At 43.2% G+C, this 15,830-nt stretch overlaps 1 protein-coding gene across 1 annotated transcript; it reads right to left on the minus strand.

Moving 5' to 3' along the window:
* Positions 1–114: 114 nt before the first annotated feature.
* On the minus strand, positions 115–14,969 carry LOC139464424 (E3 ubiquitin-protein ligase E3D-like). Its single transcript, XM_071245957.1, has 8 exons — positions 14,839–14,969; positions 12,572–12,877; positions 10,942–11,222; positions 9,426–9,534; positions 5,613–5,739; positions 4,033–4,166; positions 3,378–3,543; positions 115–1,111 (listed from the first exon to the last, which is right to left on the minus strand). The coding sequence occupies exons 1-8, from the start codon at positions 14,967–14,969 to the stop codon at positions 1,055–1,057; spliced, it is 1,311 nt and encodes a 436-aa protein (XP_071102058.1). The 3' UTR covers positions 115–1,054.
* Positions 14,970–15,830: the final 861 nt, after the last annotated feature.

Raw genomic sequence — 15,830 nt, forward strand, 5'->3', positions numbered from 1 at the left:
GGGTTTAGAATCAATATTTATAAAAACACACAACAAAAAGAGGCACAAGTGAAATAAAAGTTGCTTTATAAATGCATAAATGATTAACATGTTATGCAAAACAATGCTCTTAAATTTATACAGCAAAATGCCTGACCAGATCTATATACAAATATATACAGAATACTAAACTCGCTCCCGTGTAATACCAATTTTATGAAACAAGTGAATAGTTGTAGTATCTGACGAGCGAAAGCCAGTTTAGTATTTTATTTATGACTTGCCATTTATAACGAATTATACTGTTGAGTATGAATAGGCTGACACCTACACGATCCATGGCATAGTCCAATTGAGTTAAACAGAATAATACTTCAAACGCGTCAAAAGTTGAAACGTATGAACTTAATACCATACAACAGTCTACCTTCAGAATTCACAAAATTATCGTAGGGCTAACTCACATACTTTAACTTAGACCAACGACTGTCGTTGCGCTACAATACGATTCACCTTGTGGAATGGGCCTTGAACCTCAAAGTTTACAATAACGTCACAATACACGATGACGTAATTTGTGGCATTTTGTTGCAAGATCCATCGGAGAAACAATGCCATGTGACGTCAGCCTAGCAACAAGGCTGCTGGGGTCATTGAGTGTGCATAAGCTCCACTCAGTGATCTATCGACTCCACACGCAATGTCGTTGAACAAGCCAAGGGATGTTGAGAGCTTTCAATATTTGTTCGTGAAACATGTTCCGAGAGTACATAAGCAAGCGTTTTGGTATTACACAATGTGTAATACAGCTGTATGTTTATTAAGCGGATGATCTCTTCACGTGCAAGTGATAAATATGTTTATGTTACCTCCAATCTGTGCAACTGCCCATTGTGTGCATTGGACATGCCGTTTGCCCAATGCGTGCAATGGTGAATACAGCTCGCCCAATGCACAGAATGCGCAGTTGCACAGATTGGGTGTAAACAGATTGGTAAACATATACATATATATTTGTGTATAGATCTGGAAAAATTATCAGCACAGGCAGTATGGCACAGGTCAGTGCTGGTCCCTACGTCTTCATGGGTAGTTGTTTTTCTTCTACTCGATCCTTCATAAGGAAACTCACCTGAAAAAAAAGTGACAACGTGAATCACGAAACAATTGGGTGATTTTTATCACAACTGACATTTGTAAGTAAGAACACTCTGTTTTGTGTGTTTTTGGTTGAATGAATGGGAGAATGGGTGGGTTTGAGAGTGGGTGAGTGTGAGAATGGGTGGATGTGAGAGTGGGTGGATGTGAAAGTGGGTGAGAGGATGAGTGTGAGAGTGGGTGGATGTGAAAGTGTTTGAGAGGATGAGTGTGAGAATGGGTGGATGTGAGAGTGGGTGAGTGTGAAAATGGGTGGATGTGAGAGTGTGTGGATGTGAAAGTGGGTGAGAGGATGAGTGTGAGAGTGGGTGGATGTGAAAGTGGGTGAGAGGATGAGTGTGAGAATGGGTGGATGTGAGAGTGGGTGGATGTGATAGTGTGTGGGTGTGAGAGTGGGTGAGAGGATGAGTGGGAGAATGGGTTGATGTGAGAGTGGGTGGATGTGATAGTGTGTGGGTGTGAGAGTGGGTGAGAGGATGAGTGGGAGAATGGGTGGGTGGGTGTGTGAGTGGGTGTGAGAGTGGGTGAGTGGGTGGTTGAGGTAGGGTGAGTGGGTGTGAGAGTGGGTGAGTGGGTGTGAGAGTGGGTGGTTGAGGTAGGGTGAGTGGGTGTGAGAGTGGGTGAGTGGGTGTGAGAGTGGGTGGTTGAGGTAGGGTGAGTGGGTGTGAGAGTGGGTGGTTGAGGTAGGGTGAGTGGGTGTGAGAGTGGGTGGTTGAGGTAGGGTGAGTGGGTGTGAGAGTGGGTGGTTGAGGTAGGGTGAGTGGGTGTGAGAGTGGGTGAGTGGGTGTGAGAGTGGGTGGTTGAGGTAGGGTGAGTGGGTGTGAGAGTGGGTGGTTGAGGTAGGGTGAGAGAGTGGGTGGGTGTGAGAATGTGTGGGTGGGTGTGTGGGTGTGTGAGTGGGTGTGAGAGTGGGTGTGAGAGTGGGTGAGTGGGTGTGAGAGTGGGTGGGTGGGTGTGAGAGTGGGTGTGAGAGTGGGTGTGTGAGTGGGTGGTTGAGGTAGGGTGAGTGGGTGTGAGAGTGGGTGGTTGAGGTAGGGTGAGAGAGTGGGTGTGTGAGTGGGTGTGAGAGTGGGTGGGTGGGTGTGAGAGTGGGTGGGTGGGTGTGAGAGTGGGTGTGTGGGTGTGAGAGTGGGTGGTTGAGGTAGGGTGAGTGGGTGTGAGAGTGGGTGGTTGAGGTAGGGTGAGTGGGTGTGAGAGTGGGTGGTTGAGGTAGGGTGAGTGGGTGTGAGAGTGGGTGAGTGGGTGTGAGAGTGGGTGGTTGAGGTAGGGTGAGTGGGTGTGAGAGTGGGTGGTTGAGGTAGGGTGAGAGAGTGGGTGGGTGTGAGAGTGGGTGGGTGGGTGTGAGAGTGGGTGGGTGTGAGAGTGGGTGGGTGGGTGTGAGAGTGGGTGGTTGAGGTTGGGTGAGAGAGTGAGTGGGTGGGTGAGCAGATTGGAGAACAGGTGGGAGACGGGATGAGTGGATGTGAGAGTGGGTGAGTGAGAGGATGAGTGGGAGAATGGGTGAGTGGGTGTGAGAGTAGGTGGATGGGTGGGAGCATGGGTGTGTGAGGGTGGGTGAGTGAGTGGGTGGATGAGTGGATGTGAGAGTGGGTGAGTGGATGAGAGAGTGGGTGAGTGTGAGAGAATGCATGGGTGAGTGTGAGAATGGGTGGGTGTGAGCGCGGGTTGGTGAGAGTGGGTGGGTGTGAGGGTGAGTGCGTGTGAGCGCGGGTTGGTGAGAGTGGGCTGATGTGAGAGTGGGTGGGTGAGTGCGTGTGAGAGTGGGTTGGTGTGAGAGTGGATGGGTGAGTGCGTGCGAGCGTGGGTTGGTGAAAGTGGGTGGATGCGAGAGTGGGTGTGTGAGTGGGTGGATGTGAGAGTGGGTGGGTGAATGGGTGTGAGAGTGGGTTGGTGAGAGTGGGTGGGTGTGTGCGTGGGTTGGTGAGTGGTGTGAGAGTGGGTGGGTGGGTAGATGTGAGAGTGGGTGGGTGAGTGGGTGTGAGACTTTCAAAGGGATGTAATACATCAGCACAAACAATATCACAACCATTTGTTCACTCAATATTATGTACCATGGACTGAAGATGTGACATTAATGATCTGCATGATGAAAACTGTCTTGTTCAAAAGTCTGTCGGACAAATTGCCAAATCCCTATCTGTGTTTTTCCTTTTGAAAATCTATTTGAGGATGGTAATTTAAGTTTTGAGGTGGTTAGGGTCACAAAGTGAAGTTTCTAGACAGATATAAAACTCCCTTACATGGAAGCCGTTGAGATGTCTGTGTGAGGGGGGCAGGAGGGATGTGTTGCTGACGAGCAGGGACACCAGCTGTAGAATGAGTGGGCGTGGCAGGGTCAGGCCGTGAACAGTGTTATCCTTCTCCCATGTCCGGTACAGGAACGTGTCACAGCGACTTGAAGCTGAACTGAAACAAGGATAGCTTTGTTTGTTTGTTTGTTTAACGCCGCACTCAGCAATATTCCAGCTATATGACGGGAGGTCTGTATAAATAATCGACTCTGGACCAGACAATCCAGTGATTAACATCATGAGCATCGATCCACGCAAGTGGGATCGATGACATGCATCAACCAAGTCAGCGAGCCTGACCATTCGATCCCGTTAGCCGCCTTTTACGGCAAGCATGGGTTGCTGAAGACCTATTCTACCCCGGATCTTCACGGGGCTTGTTTGCTTGTAGTCAGCACAATTACAGCTATAACATGAAAGTCTGTAAATAATCAAGTTTGGACCAGACAAACCAGCGATTCATATTATTGGCAACATTTAAGCACGACAACATGCAATGAACCAACCGATCCATGCAGTCGCTCCTTACCAATAGGTTATTGTCTCAAATGGTATTTTGTCTTTAAATCTCTCATTCATAACAGAATTTAACATAATAATTTACCTGTCCATTTTTCCAACAGTTGACCGATAAAGCACCTTGGCCACCCTGCTGCCAGTGACCTTGACATTGTGTGAGGGTTGGGTCAAGTGACCTTCTCCCATGTAGAGAGTTAGGTCCTGATCGATCAGCCATAACTGCAAACAAACATCTTAAATGTTACGGTGATAACAGATGGCTTTGGCAACAAAAGAAATGGCCATCACTCCAAAATTGTTCCAGTTGTAGTCCAAATAATTATGCTGATTGCTTGTTGCAGCAGTGTTTTGTTCTATGCCTTTTAAATGTTTCAGTGTGAAAGGTGTCTGTCTTGTTCCTGTTGATAGTTTCATAGTTGAGGAGATATAACAGGTGGGAGGACTACTGTAAACAGCTTTATTTCTGCGCCGTTAAAATATTGTGAATACCACACCAAAGACAATACTGCAACGAGATATTTTTGCGAGTTGCCGTGTTGAGATGACCCCTCGATTACCAAACAATAGACAGCTTCTCTCAGAAGCTAGTTAATCTGAGTTGGCCGGAAAGTTGACCGGAAGAGATTGCAAGGGGTAACAGTGACGCTAATTGGTCTGTTTACACTGTCAATTGTTATGTATTGTGTGACCATTCTGCATTCATTTGTGTTTTTAACTTATTGAGTAACTTGTGGTTTTGGTTGATGATTTCAACATTTGATGACGTGTTGCAATGAATAAAGTTTGTATGTATGTATGTATTATTTATACTTATTTTTGCGTTTTTAATTTTTGCGATTGAGTCTCGTTCGCAAAACTTGCAATAATAAAACGGTCGCAAAAAATTCCCTGTTTACAGTATCTAGTTTAAGCTTTTTAAACTAAGTTTTTGGGCAGGAGCATGTTTAGGGGCAGTCAGAGCACAGAGAATGTGAGTGTTGTTGCACATTGCTTTCAGCAATATTCCAACACTATCAGTGCAGGGGACACCACAAATGAAATTCACACACTACTATCTTTAACTGCTTTAACTACTGAGCTATAGTCTGGAAGGTAATTTAAGGTATGGATGCTTACTACAATATCTGAAAAACTATTGGACCTACTCCTGTCAAAGTTGGTATGAGATTCTTAAACAGTCATACATAACTGGACATACATTTAAAGACAATCAGTGAATGAATAAAAAATCTGTCTATTTAGCTATCACTATATTTCATCAACAACCAGACCTGTTCGTCACGGGTGGAACGAGCATTCATTGAAACAGCCATCTGCATAATGCTACCCCTGCGTCACAGGGTCATATGACACAGTTGAACCAATCAACTCAACTCAAAAGGGTGCATGGGAATCACACACGTTGAGACGCCCAACGCTAACACCGTATTCGTGCGTGCGTGATACTGCCCCTAGATCATGCCTGGTTTACCATAATTATGTATTTTGTCTGTTTTTGTTCTTTCACAAGAAAGTGTTTGAAATGTCAGCAAGAATATATTTGTAAAAATATCATTTCATAACATTTAGAAAATGAAATAAACCTTATTGATTGAAGCAGCATCATGATGGTTTAAGAAAAAAGAAAATTTACTTCAGTTTGTGCAAACTAGATGGTGTACATACGAGGACTTTAACAGTGTTCTCCTGTTTCACATGATTCGACTGGAGGAGGAATCGGTAGCTGGTGTATAGGCGACTCTGTTCCAGCATCAACTGACACAGGAACACTTCGACACTAGAGGCACTCCACCTAGAACACAGACACAGGTGAAAGAGGAACACTTCGACGCTAGAGGCACCTCACTTAAAACACAGATGCAGTTGAAAGAGGAACACTTCGACACTAGAGGCACTCCACCTAGAACACAAACACAGGTGAAAGAGAAACACTTCGACACTAGAGGCACTCCACCTAGAACACAAACACAGGTGAAAGAGGAACACTTCGACACAAGAGGCACTCCTCCTTAAACACAAACACAGGTGAAAGAGGAACACTTTGACACTAGAGGCACTTTACCTAAAACACAGAAACAGGTGAAAGAGGAACACTTCGACACAAGAGGCACACCACCTAAAACACAGGCACAGGTGAAAGAGGAACACTTCGACACAAGAGGCACTCCTCCTAAAACACAGGCACAGGTGAAAGAGGAACACTTCGACACAAGAGGCACACCACCTAAATCACAGAAACAGGTGAAAGAAGAACACTTCGACACAAGAGGCACTCCACCTAAAACACAGACACAGGTGAAAGAGGAACACTTTGACACAAGAGGCACTCCACCTAAAACACAGACACAGGTGAAAGAAGAACACTTCGACACAAGAGGCACTCCACCTAAAACACAGAAACAGGTGAAAGAAGAACACTTCGACACAAGAGGCACTCCACCCAAAACACAGACACAGGTGAAAGAGGAACACTTCGACACAAGAGGCACTCCACCTAAAACACAGAAACAGGTGAAAGAGGAACACTTTGACACAAGAGTCACTCCTCCTAAAACACAAACACAGGTGAAAGAGGAACACTTTGACAAAAGAGGCACCTCACTTAAAACACAGACACAGGTGAAAGAGGAACACTTCGACACAAGAGGCACTCCACCTAAAACACAGACACAGGTGAAAGAGGAACACTTCGACACAAGAGGCACACCACCTAAAACACAGACACAGGTGAAAGAGGAACTCATTGACACAAGAGGCACACCACCTAAAACACAGAAACAGGTGAAAGAGGAACACTTCGACACAAGAGGCACCTCACTTAAAACACAGACACAGGTGAAAGAGGAACACTTCTACACAAGAGGCACCTCACTTAAAACACAGACACAGGTGAAAGAGGAACACTTTGACACAAGAGGCACCTCACTTAAAACACAGACACAGGTGAAAGAGGAACACTTCGACACAAGAGGCACTCCTCCTAAAACACAGGCACAGGTGAAAGAGGAACACTTCAACACAAGAGGCACTCCTCCTAAAACACAGGCACAGGTGAAAGAGGAACACTTTGACACAAAAGGCACTCCTCCTAAAACACAGGCACAGGTGAAAGAGGAACACTTCGACACAAGAGGCACTCCACCAGAAACACAGAAACAGGTGAAAGAAGAACACTTCAACACAAGAGACACTCCATCTAAAACACAGGCACAGGTGAAAGAGGAACACTTCGACACAAGAGGCACTCCACCAGAAACACAGGCACAGGTGAAGGAGGAACACTTCAACACAAGAGGCACTCCATCTAAAACACAGACACAGGTGAAAGAGGAACACTTCGACACAAGAGGCACTCCACCTAAAACACAGACACAGGTGAAAGAGGTACACTTCGACGCTAGAGGCACCTCACTTAAACACAGACACAGGTGAAAGAGGAACACTTCGACACAAGAGGCACCTCACTTAAAACACAGACACAGGTGAAAGAGGAACACTTCGACACAAGAGGCACTCCTCCTAAAACACAGGCACAGGTGAAAGAGGAACACTTCAACACAAGAGGCACTCCTCCTAAAACACAGGCACAGGTGAAAGAGGAACACTTCGACACAAAAGGCACTCCTCCTAAAAAACAGGCACAGGTGAAAGAGGAACACTTCAACACAAGAGGCACTCCATCTAAAACACAGGCACAGGTGAAAGAGGAACACTTCGACACAAGAGGCACCTCACTTAAAACACAAACACAGGTGAAAGAGGAACACTTTGACACTAGAGGAACCTTACTTAAAACACAGACACAGGTGAAACAGGAAAACTTTGACACTAGAGGCACCTCACTTAAAACACAGACGAAGGTGAAACAGGAACACTTTGACACAAGAGGCACTCCACCTAATACACAAACAGGTGAAAGAGGAACACTTCGACACAAGAGGCACTCCACCAGAAACACAGGCACAGGTGAAGGAGGAACACTTCAACACAAGAGGCACTCCATCTAAAACACAGACACAGGTGAAAGAGGAACACTTCGACACAAGAGGCACTCCACCTAAAACACAGACACAGGTGAAAGAGGAACACTTCGACGCTAGAGGCACCTCACTTAAACACAGACACAGGTGAAAGAGGAACACTTCGACACAAGAGGCACCTCACTTAAAACACAGACACAGGTGAAAGAGGAACACTTCGACACAAGAGGCACTCCTCCTAAAACACAGGCACAGGTGAAAGAGGAACACTTCGACACAAAAGGCACTCCTCCTAAAAAACAGGCACAGGTGAAAGAGGAACACTTCAACACAAGAGGCACTCCATCTAAAACACAGGCACAGGTGAAAGAGGAACACTTCGACACAAGAGGCACCTCACTTAAAACACAAACACAGGTGAAAGAGGAACACTTTGACACTAGAGGAACCTTACTTAAAACACAGACACAGGTGAAACAGGAAAACTTTGACACTAGAGGCACCTCACTTAAAACACAGACGAAGGTGAAACAGGAACACTTTGACACAAGAGGCACTCCACCTAATACACAAACAGGTGAAAGAGGAACACTTCGACACAAGAGGCACTCCACCAGAAACACAGGCACAGGTGAAGGAGGAACACTTCAACACAAGAGGCACTCCATCTAAAACACAGACACAGGTGAAAGAGGAACACTTCGACACAAGAGGCACTCCACCTAAAACACAGACACAGGTGAAAGAGGAACACTTCGACGCTAGAGGCACCTCACTTAAACACAGACACAGGTGAAAGAGGAACACTTCGACACAAGAGGCACCTCACTTAAAACACAGACACAGGTGAAAGAGGAACACTTCGACACAAGAGGCACTCCTCCTAAAACACAGGCACAGGTGAAAGAGGAACACTTCAACACAAGAGGCACTCCTCCTAAAACACAGGCACAGGTGAAAGAGGAACACTTCGACACAAAAGGCACTCCTCCTAAAAAACAGGCACAGGTGAAAGAGGAACACTTCAACACAAGAGGCACTCCATCTAAAACACAGGCACAGGTGAAAGAGGAACACTTCGACACAAGAGGCACCTCACTTAAAACACAAACACAGGTAAAAGAGGAACACTTTGACACTAGAGGAACCTTACTTAAAACACAGACACAGGTGAAACAGGAAAACTTTGACACTAGAGGCACCTCACTTAAAACACAGACGAAGGTGAAACAGGAACACTTTGACACAAGAGGCACTCCACCTAATACACAAACAGGTGAAAGAGGAACACTTCGACACAAGAGGCACTCCACCTAATACACAAACAGTTGAAAGAGGAACACTTTGACACAAGGGGCACACCACCTAAAACGTAAACACAGGTGAAAGAGGAACACTAGAGGCATTTCACCAAAAGCAAAAAGAAAGATAATATACCAAAGAGTTGCCCCATCTTCTACAGAGACAAGCACATGGTACTAGAGAGACTTTTACTCACACAGATGGGGTTAGACCATCAGCAGGCTGGTCCTGGAATGCCACAGCATGGAGATACAGGTGACAGAGGGGCGTGGCCTTCTTGGTATCACTGCTCGCACGGGTCAACCCTGGACAAAGTGTCACCAACCTCATAACCATGATAACATAGTTATTGCAATAATTAGAGAGTGACTGGTAATTGATAAACGCCGCATCAGCAATCTTGCAGCTATTTGTGACGAGGCAATAATTAGTGATGTTACAATGATCAAAAACAATTACCGTATTCGACGTAATAAGCGCCCAGGGCGCTCTCAAAATTAGAAATAGGGGGCTCTTATTAGTATATCATTTTTGTGGAAAAAACAGAGTTGAAAGATAAATTTCGTGGTTTATGCTGAGAGCCTGAAATGTTTATGTACGACAGATATATTTTCCCAGAATTTCATTGCCCATGATTAAGGGTGCATATAACTTACGAGTGTGTATTATACGCGAATAAATAAGTCTTGTGTACATTGATCAATCGGAAGGGGTGCTAATTGGGAATGTTCACTAGTCAATATGTTAGCAATTATCGCCGCAGGGCGCTTATTACGTCGAATACGGTAGGTGATAAACACTGTTTTCAGTGTAGTTTAACAATGCTGAAATGAATCTTGAACCAAAATAGAAATAGAGAAGGACGCCAACTTTCAAGCTCACTCTTGTCCCCAAAACTTGAAATACATGGTCTCTAATGCCACACATACTTTGAATATTATATTGCAGAACCCATAATTGTACATTACTGAACAGCATTATTTCACTTGTCTACTGACAATGATTGAGAAAGAATTTCTTTTCTATTAATATTAGACTTTGCAGTGATGTGGTCATGAAAACAGATGTTTCAATCAGAGGTAGTTTACTGTGATTTGAAACCTCCGACCGAATCAAATATTTTCCTAATTCATGTACTGATGCAAGGTTGTTCATTAGTGTGGTATAAAATGTAATTGAAATGTAATCGTAGAAGTTACATGATAAACCATTCATCAAATATTTTAACATTCCACATTATTATTATCGTAGATTTCAATGCCTACCTTCTACGTCAGGGTTCTCTCAGTTATGTGGCACAATCATTCAAATAACAGGGTACACAAAGTACATGATCTAGACTACCAGTTGTCGGACTTTCATTTTTTTGGAAGCTTCGGGGGCTGAGTGGGTTAGATCGCTGACTTTGTGTGCTGGCAATAAGGTGTCTCACTCTGGCAGTCTGGGTTTAAATCCTGGACAGGAGTCACCCCTCCCCCCGAAAAAAAAACAAACAAACTTTTTTTTAAAATATATATAAAAAAAGGTAAAAAAAAGAAGTACTTTACAAAGAAAGTGTTATCCCAAATATAACATTTGTTAGAGATGTCTTTGTAAATAACTTCTAAAACAAAGTGGCATGCTGAAAAGTAGCACAAAAAATATGACTAAACACCAATCTCTTATCTGCCACCAACAAGCATCCAATGTTAAAGAAAGAAGACGATGAATACCATTTTTTTGTGGTTTAACATCATCATCCTCCAGAGTGAGTCCCAGTACATTGCCACATCGGCTGCATCTGATCAGTTCACTGTTGTCACTGCAAGTCACAGAGTTCATCTTCATGTGGGACCGAGATAAGAGAACATGAAGACTGCCCACTAAACAATCTCCAGGTTTGGGAGCCACTGTTGGAGTGTGATCTTCCTCATCACCATGGCGATGACAAAACCAGAATTCAGCTACGTCTGACCAGTTTTCAGAAGGAAGTGGCAAAACTCGTGAGAAGACACTGAAATCAGTCATTAAATTAATTAATCCTAAGTTGTTATGAGGCTGGGTTATTAAAAGAACTTTCTAAACATTTGTGTGAATCGACACAGAACAAGCATGAAATACTCATATTTCCCACCAAGATGACAAGTCCAGTTGTGTGCAAGGCAAGTGAGTGAGTGAGTGAGTGAGGTTTTACGCTGCTTTTGGCAATATTCCAACAATATCACAGCGGGGGGACACCAAAAATGGGCTTCACACATTGTACCCATGTCGGGATTTGAACTCTTGTGCAAGGCAAGAAATATCATACGGTTTTCAAGATCTGCTCCGGAAATGAGCACAACCGCCACTTTCAGTCTAAGTCGAAGTTGTTGCTATGGAAACTTGATAAATAAATTTTTAAAGATTCCAAACCTATCCAAAGGCACAAGATTACCACCAGACCTATCTATGTGCCATGTTTTTCAAAATCTGTTTCAGAAAGGAGCACTTCGACCATTTTCAGTCTAAGTCTGTCTAAGTTTAAAATAAATTTTAAAAAACTCCAAACTATCAAAAGGCAGAGTTCACCACTAGCCCTATCTATTGACGTGAATCATGTCAGGTAATAATATATGAGGCACAGACATGTAGCAGTAAATCAGGTTGGCCCTGTCAGTATCAGGCCTATTTAACACCAATTAACTAAGAACACTAATTCTTCTTGCATGAGATGTGAATCAAAAGGAACATTCTTTCCTAAAGTTTTGTTTGCTTTTAAAAGCTACAGTCAGCAATATTCCAGATATATCCAGGTCTGTTAATATTACTTATAATCGAGACTGGAGACCTGTGATAGATGATATGAGCAACATTCCATGATACTGGTATACAATGACACACAAGCAACCAACATGATCAGAACAGAACAAAACTTTATTTTCACTCTGGCCGGGATACTTGGCATATGAGGTATGGACATACACACAGTATATACATAACTTGACGGGGTGGTTTACATGGAAGATTTTACCGTTTTCATAAACATGATAAAGACATAACCGAATGTGCAGAGTCTTTTGATAACACTTATTTTTCTTACAATCATAAAGTTTTTCAAATTTGGTTTTTAGCATATGAAATTGGAACCTATATTTTCTGTTGGTGTTTTAAAAAAGGACAAAGAAAAATATAATGGAATTCATCACCAACATTCAATCCATTTAAGTAATCTCATACACATGATACAAGCATAGGTTACTTGGGACAAATTCTCAACAGAGGCCCATGTGTTGTTTTTAGGGAATAGAATCCAAAAATATTACAGGTATCATGTAAGTTGAAGGAAATCAACATAAACAGTACAAGATTTAAAATGTTGCTCACCTGTGATCTTTGAGTATTTTTTTGCCACAGCAAGCACAAAAACATTTGTTTTGATGTGTCTGAATGTTGGCGCAAACATCCTCCTGTTTTCTACAAGCAATCCCAAACTGATCCTCGTAGTCTAAACGTTGCTTCTCATCTTTTACTTGCAGAGTCATCTGAAGCTCTCCATATGGCTGCCATTGCAACCCTCTACATGACAGGGGAAGCAACTCTACATTCTCTAAATGGAACATACACTGTCCAACATCAAGTTCAGCAGTAACTGTAGTCTGGTCTGTAGAAACTGAGATGTGCTTGTGAGATCTGAAATGGAAAACCATGTATAGGGTTTTTTACTACTACAATGTCATCAACATTCTTACTGTGAAAAGCATCACAATTAATTGCCTATATCAACTGGCAAGCACCAAAATTAATTTCTTGGACACTGAATTCGATGAAAGAGGTAGGATAGAAAACTATTAGCCCTAATTCACAACCAACTGCAAGACTGCAAGATACCAGGCATGGTTTATAGCGCTAAGTGACTCTGGCTGCAGCTCTTGCTTCACTCATCTCAGAGGCATGTTCATTCCTTGGGTAGTTCGTGTTAGGGTTAGGGTAGGTTACCCCCAACTCTATCCCTAGCCTTTGGATCCTCATTGGATCTGTGGTCTCATGAAAGAGTGTTCACCCGGAAAACCCGGAAAACGGAAGGTCCTGGGTTCATCATGGTATCTCAGTGGGCTAGCATCATAAAATTGGGGCAACAATGTAGCTTACTGTTTGCAGCTTCGCTATATACCTACAGGTCAATTACCAAGCCATAGTGCTACGACTGTCTTGCTATACCGTAACCATGGCTCACGCTTGAATGCACTTGCACTCGTCTCAGGGAGCTGACAATTCTTGGCGATCCAACATCAACGCCTGTTTTCGATCTTAGGGAACTGACACGCCTTGGCGATCCAACACCACTTTACAATCCCAGGGAGCTGACACGCCTTTCACTCGTCTCAGGGAGGTGACACGCCTTTCACTCATCTCAGGGAGCTGATACGCCTTTCTTACTTACTTACTTACTTTGGAGATTTAACGTGCGCTTTCCGACTGACGCGTATTTTTCGCCTTTCTGATTCAACACCCCTTTTCTATCTCAGGGAGCTGACCATGCTGACACACCTTTCACTCGTCTCAGGGAGCTGACACACCTTTCACTCGTCTCAGGGAGCTGACACACCTTTCACTCGTCTCAGGGAGCTGACACACCTTTCACTCGTCTCAGGGAGCTGACACGCCTTTAACTCATCTCAGGGAGCTGACACACCTTTCACTCGTCTCAGGGAGCTGACACGCCTTTAACTCGTCTCAGGGAGCTGACATGCCTTTCACTCGTCTCAGGGAGCTGACACGCCTTTCACTCGTCTCAGGGATCAGACACGCCTTTAACTCGTCTCGGGGAGCTGACATGCCTTTCACTCATCTCAGGGAGCTGACACATCTTTCCGATCCAACACCCAAGTTTGATCCTAATGGTTAGCCTGGTTAGGGATAGGGTTGGCAATAAATTCGAACCTTTTTACGGTGTTTCCAATAATCCAATGAGAGTAATCCTATTAGAGTACAGTCTGTTTTAACACATTTCGTCTCTCGATTTTGATGGACTATGGCAGGTATGGCTTCTTAAAAAAGATGAATGGAGAGGGTGTGACATCGGCAACACGCATGCACAATTTATTGTTTACTTAGCTGCACATGCGTGTTAATGAGGTGCAAATGACCTGTTAAACAGGCACAATTTACACGTCATGGCACTCTTGGTCCAGTGGTACAGCGTTGGCTAATTAATGCACTAATTAGCCATGCCGGTAAGCCGCAGAGCGCAATCGAGCCCTCACAGCACTAACTGTATCGGGACTAGTACAAACAGCCATACACATAAAATATATACATGCACGTCGATATATAAGTGCAATAATCTTGAACGCGACGTTAAAACCCCACCTCACCTCAGTAGATAAAGTGGTAAGTTGTTGGCTAATTAGATAAACTCATTCGAGTTGGAGGGAAAACTATCATAACCGTAAGGATTTAAGAGGCATGGGAGATCTGTGAAGGGAGATCTGTGAAGGGAGAGGCATAGCTTGAGCCATTAGTAATGTAGCTTAAACCGGTAAACTGCAGTTTTGCCAATCGAAATTTCTCGTATTGAAATCGGCGAATTCATACATCAATAAGTGATATTTCTTCGACCATGACTGAAAATGTGAATGCAAACTACATACCTGGTTCCAAAATCTAACGTCACATTGAGAACTGATAGATGTGATTTATACTCGGCATAGATCCGGACCCTGTCGCTATTTACACCCTCCTCTCGAATTTGCAATTCTGAAAGTGTCACATTCGCCGCCATGCTTGCTTATAGGTGCGTATAAAATTAGCATATGCAACACACATACGAAATACATACATAATAATTATTTATTGCTCACAGGTTCATCGTCGGTCCGCAAACGTTGTCACACAATGTTATGTACTGTGATAATTATATCTTAACTAGTATCGAATAATGCTATAAATCATTGTATGTCTTAATTTGGATTATATTTCGTTCCGCCTAAAGGTACAGTTATTCAAAGGGTACGTAACTCTGCATCGATTGCTACTAAACTGACATTTCAAGTAATAATTCTGAATTCCAGGATCGAACCCAGCTAGCATGCGTTAATTTGGAAAATATGTTAAGTAGTAGCAGGGACCTATATAAGTCCGTGGTAATAGCTATGAAATTTATGAATTGCAACCTCTTAATTCCTGACCCAAGTCAAAGATTTAATATTATTAAATAACATGATAAATGAAAAAGTAAATAAAAATATGAATATGTGAAAAATGGGGAATAACTATTAATTGACGGTTATAAATGACCAACGCGAGTAAGGTAAATACATGGTTTAGAAATTAATAATGCGAATGGGTTCCATTGAATATAGAAATGATTTTATCGAAAATACGTATAGATACATCTTAGAGGTAAAATGCAAATAAATATGGTAGAAATTGAAATCAAAAGTTCAATGCTGAATAACATTACGGTTTTTACATCCTTCGATGACGCGAATCGAATGAAATTATCCATAAGTAAGGATAAGATATATGGATGAACAATCCATTCGGTGTAGGTTCTAACACTGTTAAAAGTCGCTCTTATTTGTAATAAAGAAGTTGTAATTCCATATATCTTATCCTTACTCTAGTACTCGAACTTCCAAAT

The sequence above is a fragment of the Haliotis cracherodii genome, unplaced genomic scaffold, assembly GCF_022045235.1.
Source record: "Haliotis cracherodii isolate W230 unplaced genomic scaffold, xgHalCrac1.p SCAF_17, whole genome shotgun sequence".
Classification (NCBI taxonomy): Eukaryota; Metazoa; Mollusca; class Gastropoda; order Lepetellida; family Haliotidae; genus Haliotis; species Haliotis cracherodii.